The sequence below is a fragment of the Myotis daubentonii genome, chromosome 14 (genome assembly GCF_963259705.1).
Source record: "Myotis daubentonii chromosome 14, mMyoDau2.1, whole genome shotgun sequence".
NCBI classification, from domain to species: domain Eukaryota; kingdom Metazoa; phylum Chordata; class Mammalia; order Chiroptera; family Vespertilionidae; genus Myotis; species Myotis daubentonii.
In genome coordinates, this window is record NC_081853.1 from 6,405,235 (window position 1) to 6,416,951 (window position 11,717).

Consider the following 11,717-nt stretch of genomic DNA (forward strand, 5'->3'; position numbering starts at 1 on the left):
CAGCCACAGCCCACCATGTGGATCGTGCAGAGCAACAAAGGTCTACACTTTTCGGTGAAGGGCCAGATTTCAGGCTCCGCGGGCCACATTTGCAGGGTCATGCAGAGGCAGCAATGGCTCCGTGGGGGAGTCACTGAGCAATGGGGCGCATGGGGTACAGCTCCACGTGGTGTGTCAGTCCTCGTGGATTTTAAACAATGTGAGGGATGCACACAATTTTGATACGATTCTCATCCAACTGCAATAATTTATCTGTGTTGCTCAGCTGGTCAGTAACAACCGGGTTTGAAATCTCAGCTTCCCCATCTGTGAAATGGGAGCAAAACTACAGGCGCCTCATAGTGTTTTATAAGCAGCAACTGAGTTTTAAACACATTTTTAATACATTTTTATTGATTTCAGAGAGGACGGGAGAGGGAGGTAGAGATAGAAACATCAGTAATGAGAGAGAATCATTAATCAGCCACCTCCTGTCACGGATCAATTCCCAGTCAGGGCACATGTCTGGGTTGCTGGCTCGATCCCCAGTGGGAGGCGTGCAGGAGGCAGCCGATAAATGATTCTCATCATTGATGTTTTTATCTCTCCCTCTCCCTTCCTCTATGAAATCAATAAAAATATTTTTTAAAAACAAACAAGCAAAGAAACAAAAACACTCAACCTTCTGGTTCATGGGCCGATGCTCAACCACTGAGCAACACTGGCCAGACACGAACAGATGAGTTTTTAAATCACCCAGCGTGGTCCCTGGCTCAGTACGGGTTAGCTGTGGTTATTATCGAAGCCATCAGCCTGGCCAGCACGCCACCACCCGAGCCAGCGGGCCAGCGAGCTGCCTGCAGCGAGCCAGCCCGGCACCAGGACCGCTGCCCTCACCCTCCAGGAGCTGCCCACCTCCGATGTGACCAGAGCTAATGTCCAGGTCCCCTCCTCCACCTGATGGTCACGTGAGAGGAGAGTCGGGAGGAGGAGCAAGGGCACAGGGACGATGGTGTCCGTCTGCCTTTATACAGTTCGGGTTGCCTCCGCCTACCCCCTCTCTGAGCAAAACAAGCAAACAACAGAGCAGCTGCGTGGAGCAGGGTCCGCATAGTTTCCGATTCAGGGCGGAACGGCCACCGCGGTCTGTCACCGAGTGGCTTTGCTATGTTCCACCAGAGCTTCATTCTCAGGCACTGCGGTTGGAATTCCAGGTACTTCTCATGTATCACAAAATATTGTTATTCTGAATTGTTCCAAGAATTTTAAAATGTAAAAGCGATTTTTAGCTCAGCGTGGTCAGAAAGAGGCCACACCTCGCTGTGCCCGCCAGGCCCTTGCTCTCCAGGCCTGATGGGGGCCCTGACCTGGGGGCCCTGACCTGCCTCGGGTAACTAACTGGTTGTTTGACCTGAGCCAGGCGTGGACATCGGTGGCCTCAGTTCCCTCCAGTGAAAGTAAGCAGCTTGGCTTACAGTCTCCCTGGGCTGCCTGCCGTGCGGGGCCAGGGGGAGTCGAGGGGGAGGATGCAGGGGGGGGGGGGGGGGGGGCGTGGTTCCATGTGCCTTTGCAGTCAGCAGGCCTGGAGCTGGGCCTGGCTCAGCCTCTGACTTTCGGGGATAGTGAGCAAGTTCCCAGGCCTCCCAGTACCTCGGTTGCCTCATCGGTAACCAGGGGATAAAAGGACATCACTTTGAAGTTGTGAGCCCCTTGACTCATGTATCCACCGAGCATTCATTGTTCCTCACATACACTCAGTGCTACCTATTGTATTTTCTAAAAGAACCTGCGTTCCTGTTGATAATACTTTAAAAAGAGAGCTTCTACGCTCTGCCATGGTTTTCCTCACAGCCCTGAGAGAAAAAGCCCAGGAAGTTGGGGGGAGGGGGGTGTGCACCTTTTAAACCAAACCCTGTAATGTGTGTCCTCCCTTGTAATGAAGGCAAAGAACAAACTTGATCAATTAACCTTGCATCTCTGTGTGGCTCTCTCACTCCACCCAGTGGCAGGAAGTCTGTGGCCAAACAGGCAGAAGAGGGAGAATTTTAAGACTGTAATAATTATTATTCTCTGGTAGAATGTCCTCTACCAGTAGAGCGAGATTTCATTTTGAAATCATTCCCCTTTGTTCTCTGTGTGTTGCCTTGTTTCAGGCACGAGGTGGGCAGATCCTAGGCGCCTGCAGTGCGGCCAGCGGGCGTGGGCGGGCTGTCCGGTTTGGTGGTGATCCAGGTGTTGCTCCAAGGGAGATGTGGCTGGGGCAGGGGCTGGGGCTGGGGCAGGGGCAGGGGACAGGGGCAGGAGCTGGGGCAGGGGCAGGGACAGGGGCAGGAGCTGGGGCAGGGGCTGAGGCAGGGGCAGGGACAGGGGCAGGAGCTGGGGCAGGGGACAGGAGCTGGGGCAGGGGCAGGGGCAGGGACAGGGGCAGGAGCTGGGGCAGGGACAGGGGCTGGGGCAGGGGCAGGGACAGGCAGCTGCAGTTGGGACTTGGCAAGCTCCTATTTTTCCTCATCTCTCTATTTGACTCTGTCCCTGTCTCTTTTCTGTGCCTGACCCTCTCTGGGTTATTCCTCATGTCTCTGGCCTCTCTGTCTCTCTCTCTGTGTGTCTCTCTCTCTCTCTCTCCTCTTTCTCTCTCTTTTTCTTCTACCCCCTCCCCCCCTCCCCCCCCCCCCCCCCCCCCCGCCACTCTCCCTTATTCTCCTGTCTAAATCTCTGGTTTCCTTCTTTTATCCCTTCTGTCTCTAATCTTTCTTTTTTGTCTCTTTCTCTCCCTCTGTGTATCTCTGTCCGTCTTTCTATCTGTGCGTCTGGTGTCTGTCATTTTTGGACTCCGCCTTGCCCTCTGCCCCAGGCTGTTTCTCTCCCCCTGCGTCTGTCTGGGGCCTGTTTGTGAGCATCGCCCCCACCCCACCCCACGCCCCCTGTGGACCCTCCTCTGACCAGGGCCCTGCACACGCTCTGAGCCCATCCAGGCCCAAGCTTGAGGCCTCCTCCCACCGGCTTAGCTCTGGGCGTGCTCAGTGAATGCTGAATAATTAAGGCTGTAATTAAAGTGTAAGTGCAAGTATAATTAAAATTCACTTTAGTGGATCCTGAAATTATGAAGCAATTAGGTATTGGATGTGGCCCGGCAGGAGCAGCTGGAGGAGAGCTGCTCCCATCCTCCCTGGCCCGGCCCTGCCCACCACGCTGACCCGGAGCAGCGCCCCACTTGCCTGGGGCTGGAGGAGCTGCTGGGCAGAGGGCTGGCGGCAGCTGGGAGCGCTCATGGAAGGGCAGGGGACTCGGCCAGCTGCTGCTCGCCCTTCCTAGCTACGGCCCACAGAAGCCCTGGAGAGCCCCGGGAGGCGGGGCAGTGTTAGGCCGTATTGCCGGCCTAACAGAACGGTTACCTGAGGGTGTTGGGGCGGCACGGCGATCAGAAGCATGTCTCTTCCCGCCGCCCCCAGCACGCTTTGTGTGAGCCAGCGTGGCGTCTGGTCCATCGGCAGGTCCCTCCTGGGTAGCAGGCGCCCGCACATCCTGGGGCGTGTGTCTAGCCCAGTGGTCGGCAAACTGCAGCTCGAGAGCCACATGCGGCTCTTTGGCCCCTTGAGTGTGGCTCTTCCTAAGCCTTAGGAGTACCCTATTTAAGTTAATAACAATGTACCTACCTATATAGTTTAAGTTTAAAAAATGTGGCTCTCAAGAGAAATTTCAACCGTCGTACTGTTGATATTTGGCTCTGTTGACTAATGAGTTTGCCGACCGCTGGTCTAGCCAATCGCCGCCCGGGAAGCTTGTGTTCAGTGGGGACGAGATGTCAGGAAGTGGACCCAGGGTGCTGGGATCTGACTCACAGGCACCTGGGAGCTCGCTTTATAATCCTTTGCTCTGGCTGGCAGTCGGGAGGTGGTGACAAGGCTTCCCAAAGAAATGCCATTTAAAGGGAGAGCTCATGACCAGATGGGCATCGGCCGGGCAGAGAGGGAAGCAGAGCTCAGGTGGGAGGCCAAGGCCCGGACTGTCTGCCAGGTCCTGGGTCCCAGGCCACGCATTTCGCCTTGGAAACGCCTGGTGTTCGTCGGGTGCCGAAGAGGGTATTAGTTAGGCTAGTTGGTTGCGAGGAAGAGCAGCCCATTTGTCTCGGGGAGGGGGGATCAGAGTTCATTTCACCCCTACGCGTACAGGGAGCCCCGGTGACGCTGATGAGCAGTTCTCATGGGCGGGAGCCACAGGGAAGCTGGCCCCAAGCAAGAGAAGGGCCGGGCTCGGGCGCCCTGGTCTGGGACTCAGCTCTGCAGCGGCTCCGCGTGCTCCTGCCTGCTCACCTGGGACAGGCCTGTCCCTGCCACCACGTCTGTCACGCATGCTGCCCGTTCCCCTTCGCAGGAGAGCGAATCTGTGCACAGCGAACAGCCACCGTCAGTATTGGACTGTCCTTGATCAGGTGCAATCAGTGTCCTGGGAACAATTGATTCTGCCCAGGAAACACCGGGTCCCTCCCCCAGCGGGCGGGGGTGGAGTAGTTCAGCCAGATGGGAGCTGGAAAGAGCAGCATCCTAATGGTGCCTGGTCTTTGCCCCTGAGTGACGTGTAGCGGCATGGAGATTCAAGTGGCCTCACGCAGGGAATAGTGCTGCACAGTTAAACCCCAGGCCAGAGGCCCAGGAGTGACCATGGAGAGGGAGGAGCGAAGGGCTGAGACTGAGCCCTGCAGCCAGGAAGCCTGAGTCCCGGCCGGAAGGTCTGACGTATGAACACCTGCCTCACGGTCATCGCAGAGAGCACATAGAGGCACGTGGAGGACTTCATAAGCCACAGAAACGCAGATATCTTACTATTGCCAATATTCTTATCATGGCATGTTTGCAAAGTCATAGGAATTATTCAGGACGCAGAACAGACATTTCAAGCGTTAGCTCCAGAAACCCTGTAAAGCAGTGGGAGGGAGCCGAAGGCTCGTCCCAGGGCCCCCTGGCTACACCAGCCATGCCCGCTGGGCAGGAGCCGGGAACCTGCTCTCGCATCAGCCCTCTCATCTGTCAGGGAGGAGAGTAACAGCCACCTCCGGGCGCCACTGAGGAGCAAGTGAGCGGATATGCTTAGAGCCCATTGCTGCTTTGACTGGTTACCACCACCATTGGCCGCTGTCCCTGTATCAGGCCAGGTCCACACAGCGTGACTGGCCCCGGGTGGCCGGCCTGGTAAGGCTGTGGGCGCACCGGGCGCACCCCACAAGAGGCAGGCAGGACCCCGCCCTGGGGTCAGGCAGAGGAGCCTGCCTCCTGGGGGCTCCTGGGGGTCACGTGTTGAGATTGGAGGGTGCTCTGAAGAAAAAGGGAAGAGGGAGAAGAGCCTTTTGTACCTGAACTTAGGTTCTTCCTGGCAGATTGGAGGACAGTCGGGGGAGGAATTCTATTCCGTGTCTGTGTTGAAGGAGATAAAGACGTACACAGTTACTTGGTCCAGAGACTGGCTCCGTGCCAGCCGGGCTCTTCCTGCCCCCCGAGCACTGCCCGAGAGCCCCCCCGCGCCCCCCCCCCAGCAGTGCGGGGTTCCCGCCCAGGCCACACCTGTCCGAGCCTCTGCCCTACCCGCCAGCTCCGGGCCGCTGGTCAGACTCCACCAGGTGGACCAGAAGCACACGGAGGCCGTGCTGATGAGCTGAGGTCTCTCAGACGCTTCACTTAAGTCACAGCCTGCCCCGACATTCAGCAACTCTGCACGCGGAACATGGATGAGCTCGTTTCTGCGGGGGGGCGGGAACCGGGTGGGCTCGGCCGGGTCCTGAGGTCAGGGTCGCTCACCGAGGCCTAGTCCAGGCTTGACTGGGCAGGGCCGCTCCCAAGTCACTCGCATGTTGCGGGGGGACCCGAGGCCACAGGTCTTCCCTGGCTGCTGGCGGAGTTGCCCTCGGTGCCTCGCCTCCCAGAGGCCCCCGGCAGCTTCCCTCCTCGGGGAACGATCCAGGGGCCGAGGGAGCAGACAGACCCGTGGGCTTTGTCACGGAGTCTCTGAGGCATGCCCTCGCCTGCCGCGCCTCATTGAGCAGCAGCAGGTGGGTCCAGCCCAGCGTCGCGGGGAGTGCGCACCGGGAGCCATTGGTCCCCTTGGCACTGCCGCCCATTTACAAAGTCACCTCTGTAAAGCGATGCAGCTTCTGCAGCAGAGACGCTGACATGTCCGACTCACACGCTCTTCCTCATCCACTCGAGGCCTCAGGGTGGGAGGGTGCCCTGCTCTGACCCAGTGCCCACTGCGGCCTCGCTGCCGCCTTGCAGGGCGGCCTGGCCGGCAGCGTCCAGAAGGCGGGCAGGGCAAAGGGTGCAGGGCCACATGCAGGTGTTATGGGTGTGTGTTTTGTCTCCCTTGCCTTCCAGTGGCCAGAACTCAGTCACATGACTCAGGCCAGGGCCCTGGTGCCGCTCCCTGGTGGGCAGCCACCCCCCACCTCTGCTCCTACTGGACGGGGAGCAGGAGCCGCTGGGCGCTGGCCTGGCCACCGACACTGCCCTTTGCAAAGCGCTGTCACAGGTGTGAGCTCTGCCTGTCCTCGGCCCGTGCTCCCAGCAGTCTCACCTCGAACAGGAGACAGCATCGCTCTGGAATAGTGAGGACAGAGTGCTGAGAGAGAACAGGCTCCCGCCCATCACTGCCGCCGCCCCTGTGTGACCACAAACGCTCTCCCTCCTCTCTGTGCCTCAGTTTCCTCATCTTGTAACAGTAGCACCTGTTCAGGGTCGTCGGAAAGAACGCATCTAAGTCACTGACCGTAAGCCTGGCATATGTACGTGCTGAATGACTATTCGCCGTAAGGAAGATGATCATAATGTTATGTCTGGAGATAAAGCAGTGAAATGATTTACCCAGAACTGTACACTCACGCACCACAGGGGCCGGGAGAGGCGGGATTCAGCTAATGGCTTCCTACCTTTGGGGTTGTTGCTTCGCAGAGAGCACATTCGTCCGATTTCCGTGTCAAGCAGCGGCCAGTGAGCATTGAGCTAGAGACCCAGTGCCCAGTGCCCTTCCCCTCGGCTTCCGTGGGCCCGGAGCCCTGAGAATCCACATGACATCATCTTTCACTCCTGCCGCTCACTAACTCTCCTTTCCCTCCACATGGAACGCTGCCCGGCTCCTTTCTACGTGCTCCTGGGCCGTCCCAGGCCCAGGCTCCAAGGCCCTTGCTTATAAATAGGCTGTCTGGCCAACTAGGTAAAAGCACAGGAAGTGATGTCAGATGAGCTATTTCGTTAGACTTACATTTTATCACATTTCTCCCAGGGGCTGCTCACCCTGAAAGGACAGAAAAGCATTTTGCGTGATAAGTAGTCGGTCCCAGCAAACCTCCGGGGGTGGGGCCGGCAAGTGCTGCAGACCCACCAGGACGGCCTGGCGCGCGCCTTGCCGGGCCTCCCCTGTTACGTAGGATGAGGGGAAGCAGAATGGAGCGTGTTGAACACTGTCATTGTCCCACAGCGTGGTTCGAGGCCACAGGTGGGCAGATTGTCTGACCCGCAGGTCTCAGATGAGGCCACGCTCAGACCTTCCCATCCTTAGGACCCCCCTTCAGTGCGTCTACCTGGCTGCTACCAGTGATTGCAGCTTTCATCAGTGCAAAGTGTCTGTCTCGGAAGTCCTCTGTTTTGCCTTCTTTTCCAGCTGGACCACTCTGATACAGAGCTCCTCCGTGGCCTCTCCTGCCGGGACACGGACTAGACCTGTGTCACCACCTCCCGGCGCACGGGGTTCAGGTCAATAGTCACGCGTCCTCCGTGTGGCTGCTGGTGTCCCTGCCACCCGTACCTGGGCTTCCTTCTCTTGCTCATTTTTGACACAAAGCTTTTTCTTTAGATCCCATGTTCAGACTGTTCAGTCAAGGGATAAATCCATTTCAGATTTTCCTTTTTCAAACTCATTGAACAAGTGGTTGTTAATCTTTCTTTTTTCATGATCTTCTAAGAACCTCGTTATTTTCATTTTCTAAATGCCAGAGAAAATATAGGCAGTATCCTTTAATGCCAGACAGTTAGATGGAAAGCGGGGAAAATAAATTTGTCATTTGGATTTATTTAAGTAGCCAGATCTGCATCGTAAAAAGCTGAAAGGGAGTCGTAATTGGGTTGCGTTGGTGAGACAGGGCATCGGGTCATGTTAGGTTTGACTCTGGGGGAACCTCCAGTGCCATAGCAGTGACTGTGCCCCTGTCCCTCCCAGGAACCAACGTCCACGAGGCCCAGCGCATCCTCGGCAGCAGCGGGCTCCCCATCACTTCGGCCGTCGACCTGGAGGACGCAGCCAAGAAGGCCGTGGCCAGCGTGGCTAAGAAGTGAGCCTTTGCCCTGACCCCCGGAGGAAGAAGACCATTTTGCCATAGAAAGGGATGGTTCTCTCCTCACTGAAGGAAGTGGTTATCTCTTTGGGGGAAACACGGGAAGGGGAGAAGCAAGACCATTTGTGAAAAATCTTAATTCGGTATCTTCTTGAACCAGATATCTAGACAGACTAATCTGCTTTCACTTATGTCTTTATTAAATTAACGCCCTGTGTGCTCACACTTTTCTGCCTGCTCAGTAGACCTTGTGTGGCCGACGCTGGGGAGCGTCTGTTGGCAGTTTGGGTGACATTTAATCTTGAACAATAAAAAATCACAGGCCGTGCAAACTCAGGCAAGACTACCTTAACAGATTAACTCTCTAGCAGGTGCAGCGAAGACAGTCAACCAAATAGCTGTTACACTGTCACAGCTTTCCACGTTCCTGATTCCAGCACATGCTGGGAAAACCCATGAATATTCCAAAATATATTTTACAGTGAAAGGTCCACACTTCACAGGATATTCCATATATTCTTACCTTTGCCTTAATACTGAGTATACTCCTTACCTCACTCGAAATAAAGCCAGAAGCCTTACTTGTGATTTTTTAGTAGATTTTATTTAATGTGAAAATTGAACAGAGCTGATTCTTATGGAGATCTCTCTAATTCAGACATTCCAAGATGAGACATCATTGTAATATTATCGTGAGTGTCAATACCTTCTCCCCCCTGCCCTTTTTGATCCCCCAGAATCTACCAACTGGGGGCACGTAATTAAGAGAATGTGGCTTCTCCTATAGTGCCCATTGGGAGGGGGGAGCGAATTAGGTTTACAAGGATATTTTGCTAAATCTTTATTTGTACACAAATTTAAATAAAATCCTGTTTTGTAAACTCTAAGATCTGTGTATTTCTCATTTTTGTCAATATTATTCCTTAAACACTTTTCTCCAAAAATTAGGAAATTTGGGTTATCCTATACTAATAAAAGAGAAAAATGGTAATTGGCGTACGACCGATACCTTTTTCATTGGCTAATCAGTGAGATATGCAAATTAACTGCCAACTAAGATGGCAGTTAACCGCCAAAAAAGATGGCGGCTAATTTGCATATTGCAGGCAGGATGGTACAGCGCCATCAGAAAGCGGGTTGGGGGTGTGAGTGCCAGCAGTCGCCCGAGACCTGATCCCGCTGGTAGACCCGGATGCAGACCAGCGAGGCAGCTGCGGTGTCCGCCCGCACTCACGCCGCCAACCCGGGAGAGCGGGTAGGGGGCGTGAGTGCCAGCGGTCGCCCAGGACCCGATCGGCCGGCAAACCCGGACGCGAACCAGCAGGGCAGCTGCAGCGTCCGCCTGCACTCACGCCCTCAACCCGCGAGAGTGGGTTGAGGGCATGAGTGCTGGTGGTCGCCCGGGACCCGATCACGCGGGCCGGCAGGGCGACTCACCCCCAACCCGCTCTCCCGCCCAGCAGGGGACCCTCATTTCCCCCCATCACTGGTTCTGCCCCCAGCTCAGGCCTGACGCCTCTGCCAGAGGCGTCAGGCCTGGGCTGGGGTCAACGCCTGAGGGCTCCCAGTATGTGAGAGGGGGCAGGCTGGGCTGAGGGACACTCCCCCCCACACACACACACACACACACACACACCCAGTGCACGAATTTCGTGCACCGGGCCCCTAGTATATTATATGGTCCCAGGATTAGTCCAGTTTCACCCAACTTCAGCAGCAACCATTTCTGTTAGGAGATTATTCAATGAAGGAATAAAAGTTATATACAAACCAGAAGTGTCACAGGGGTTTAACAGGTTAAAATGTGACCTCAGTCTGCAAAATGCTACAGGAAATCGGCGACATAAACTCTTGTCTAATGAGGTTCAGTTGCCAGTGGAAACAGTTTTCCCATCAACATATAAACGTGTAGCAGACCAGACTTTTTTGTTTGTTGCTTCCCAGTTCTCATTCGTTCCACACGGCCACAAGGTGACAAGTCATGTTGTAGCTCCATGTTTGCCATGTTTCTTTTTTATTATTATTTTGTAATAAGTGAAAAATACCAATTACGCCTTTTTTGGTGTGTTTTGAGTTTTGATAGTTTAAACAACTAGTTAGCATGGTAAAAGAAATAATATATATTTTGCCAATTAGGCAAAAATCATCATATTCAAGTGTCTTGCTCTTTGTAAAGACTTGTGTTCACAACACATGCGTCTCGATGTTTCTAATCCAGTTTCGAGGGGGTTGTAAGGGAATTGACTTATGTGATCATTATGTAAGAGGGTTAGTAATGAGCAAATAGCCACCCCTTTTATTTTACCACAGAGGTGTGATCAGGAGTAAGTGTTGTTTGTTTTTTCTTGGAAGCTCCAAGTGTCTGAGTTTGTGCTGCTCAAATCTGTCCCTGGTGCTGAGCACAAGTGTGGACTCTGTAACTGTTTATAGGATGAATGCTGGGTGTGTGGGCCCAGCTCTCCTGGCTGGGATCGGAGTGGAGCCAGGGGCAGTGTGTTGATGGCAGACCCGAAGGCCTCTGCATTACCCACTCCAGCGCCCTGTGCTGCTGACCTTCTCGCATCCCCTCCAAGTCTCCCTCTCACCTGTACTACATGCAAATATGCAAAGTATTTCCTTTCAATCTGATCAATATTTTCTTAAAGTTGGTTATGTCCTCAGCAGGAATACCCGTGAAACAGGGTGACGATCTAAGCTTACTTGCAGCCCAGGAAACTTACAGGGTAGCACACGCATTTTACCTGAGCTGCTCTGCATGTAGGATTGGACCGGACTTGCTAGTGTCCATGTCAGTCTCCTAGAACAAGTACCACGTTTAGAGGATGTGAAAGGTTCAACCTATTCTCCAGACGCTTTTTGTAAGGACAAAAACCCACGTCAAGCTTAAGAAGAGGAGGAACTGTTTTGCTCCTGGTTGTAGTTAAGGCTGCGTCCAGAGGCTCACGCCCTCAGAACTTGGACCCTGCGTCTCAGGCCAGCTTGTCTCTGCGGCTTCATTCTCAGCCAGGTCATTTCCCGAGGTGGCAGAATGGCTGCCATCCTACATACATTTTGTCAAGCTCAGCATCCCTAAAAAAGGACAGGGGGTGCCGGGGGAAAACGAAAAAGAAAGAGAATTAAAGAAACAGCGAGAGTGGGAGGAAGAACGAGAGAGGAAGCTTCTCTCCTGGTGATTCTAAGAAACCCCAGAATGGAGATGCCGATGTAGGTCAGGACCCTGACTCTCAGCCAGTCCTGGTGAGTTACAGGCTCTGGTGAGTCCGTCTGGTTCAATGTTGACCCGAGGACACAGCCAGCCTCATCCAGCTCTCAGCGCTGAGCACAGGGCCGAGGGGGTCCGCCAGGAGAGCTGGAGAGCTAATAGGAGAAGCAGTGTATTCTGGGAAAGAAAAATCAGAGGACGGCCACACTCATCAACCAT

At 54.5% G+C, this 11,717-nt stretch overlaps 1 protein-coding gene across 1 annotated transcript in view; it reads left to right on the forward strand.

Annotated features, from left to right (window-relative positions):
* Positions 1-9,183, forward strand: part of SUCLG2 (succinate-CoA ligase GDP-forming subunit beta) — a 244,502-nt gene extending 235,319 nt beyond the window's left edge. Inside the window, exon 11 of the mRNA XM_059663021.1 lies at positions 8,182-9,183. Within this exon, the coding sequence (XP_059519004.1) occupies positions 8,182-8,297 (116 nt within the window). The 3' untranslated portion in view covers positions 8,298-9,183. The remainder of the gene's footprint in view (positions 1-8,181) is intronic.
* Positions 9,184-11,717: the final 2,534 nt, after the last annotated feature.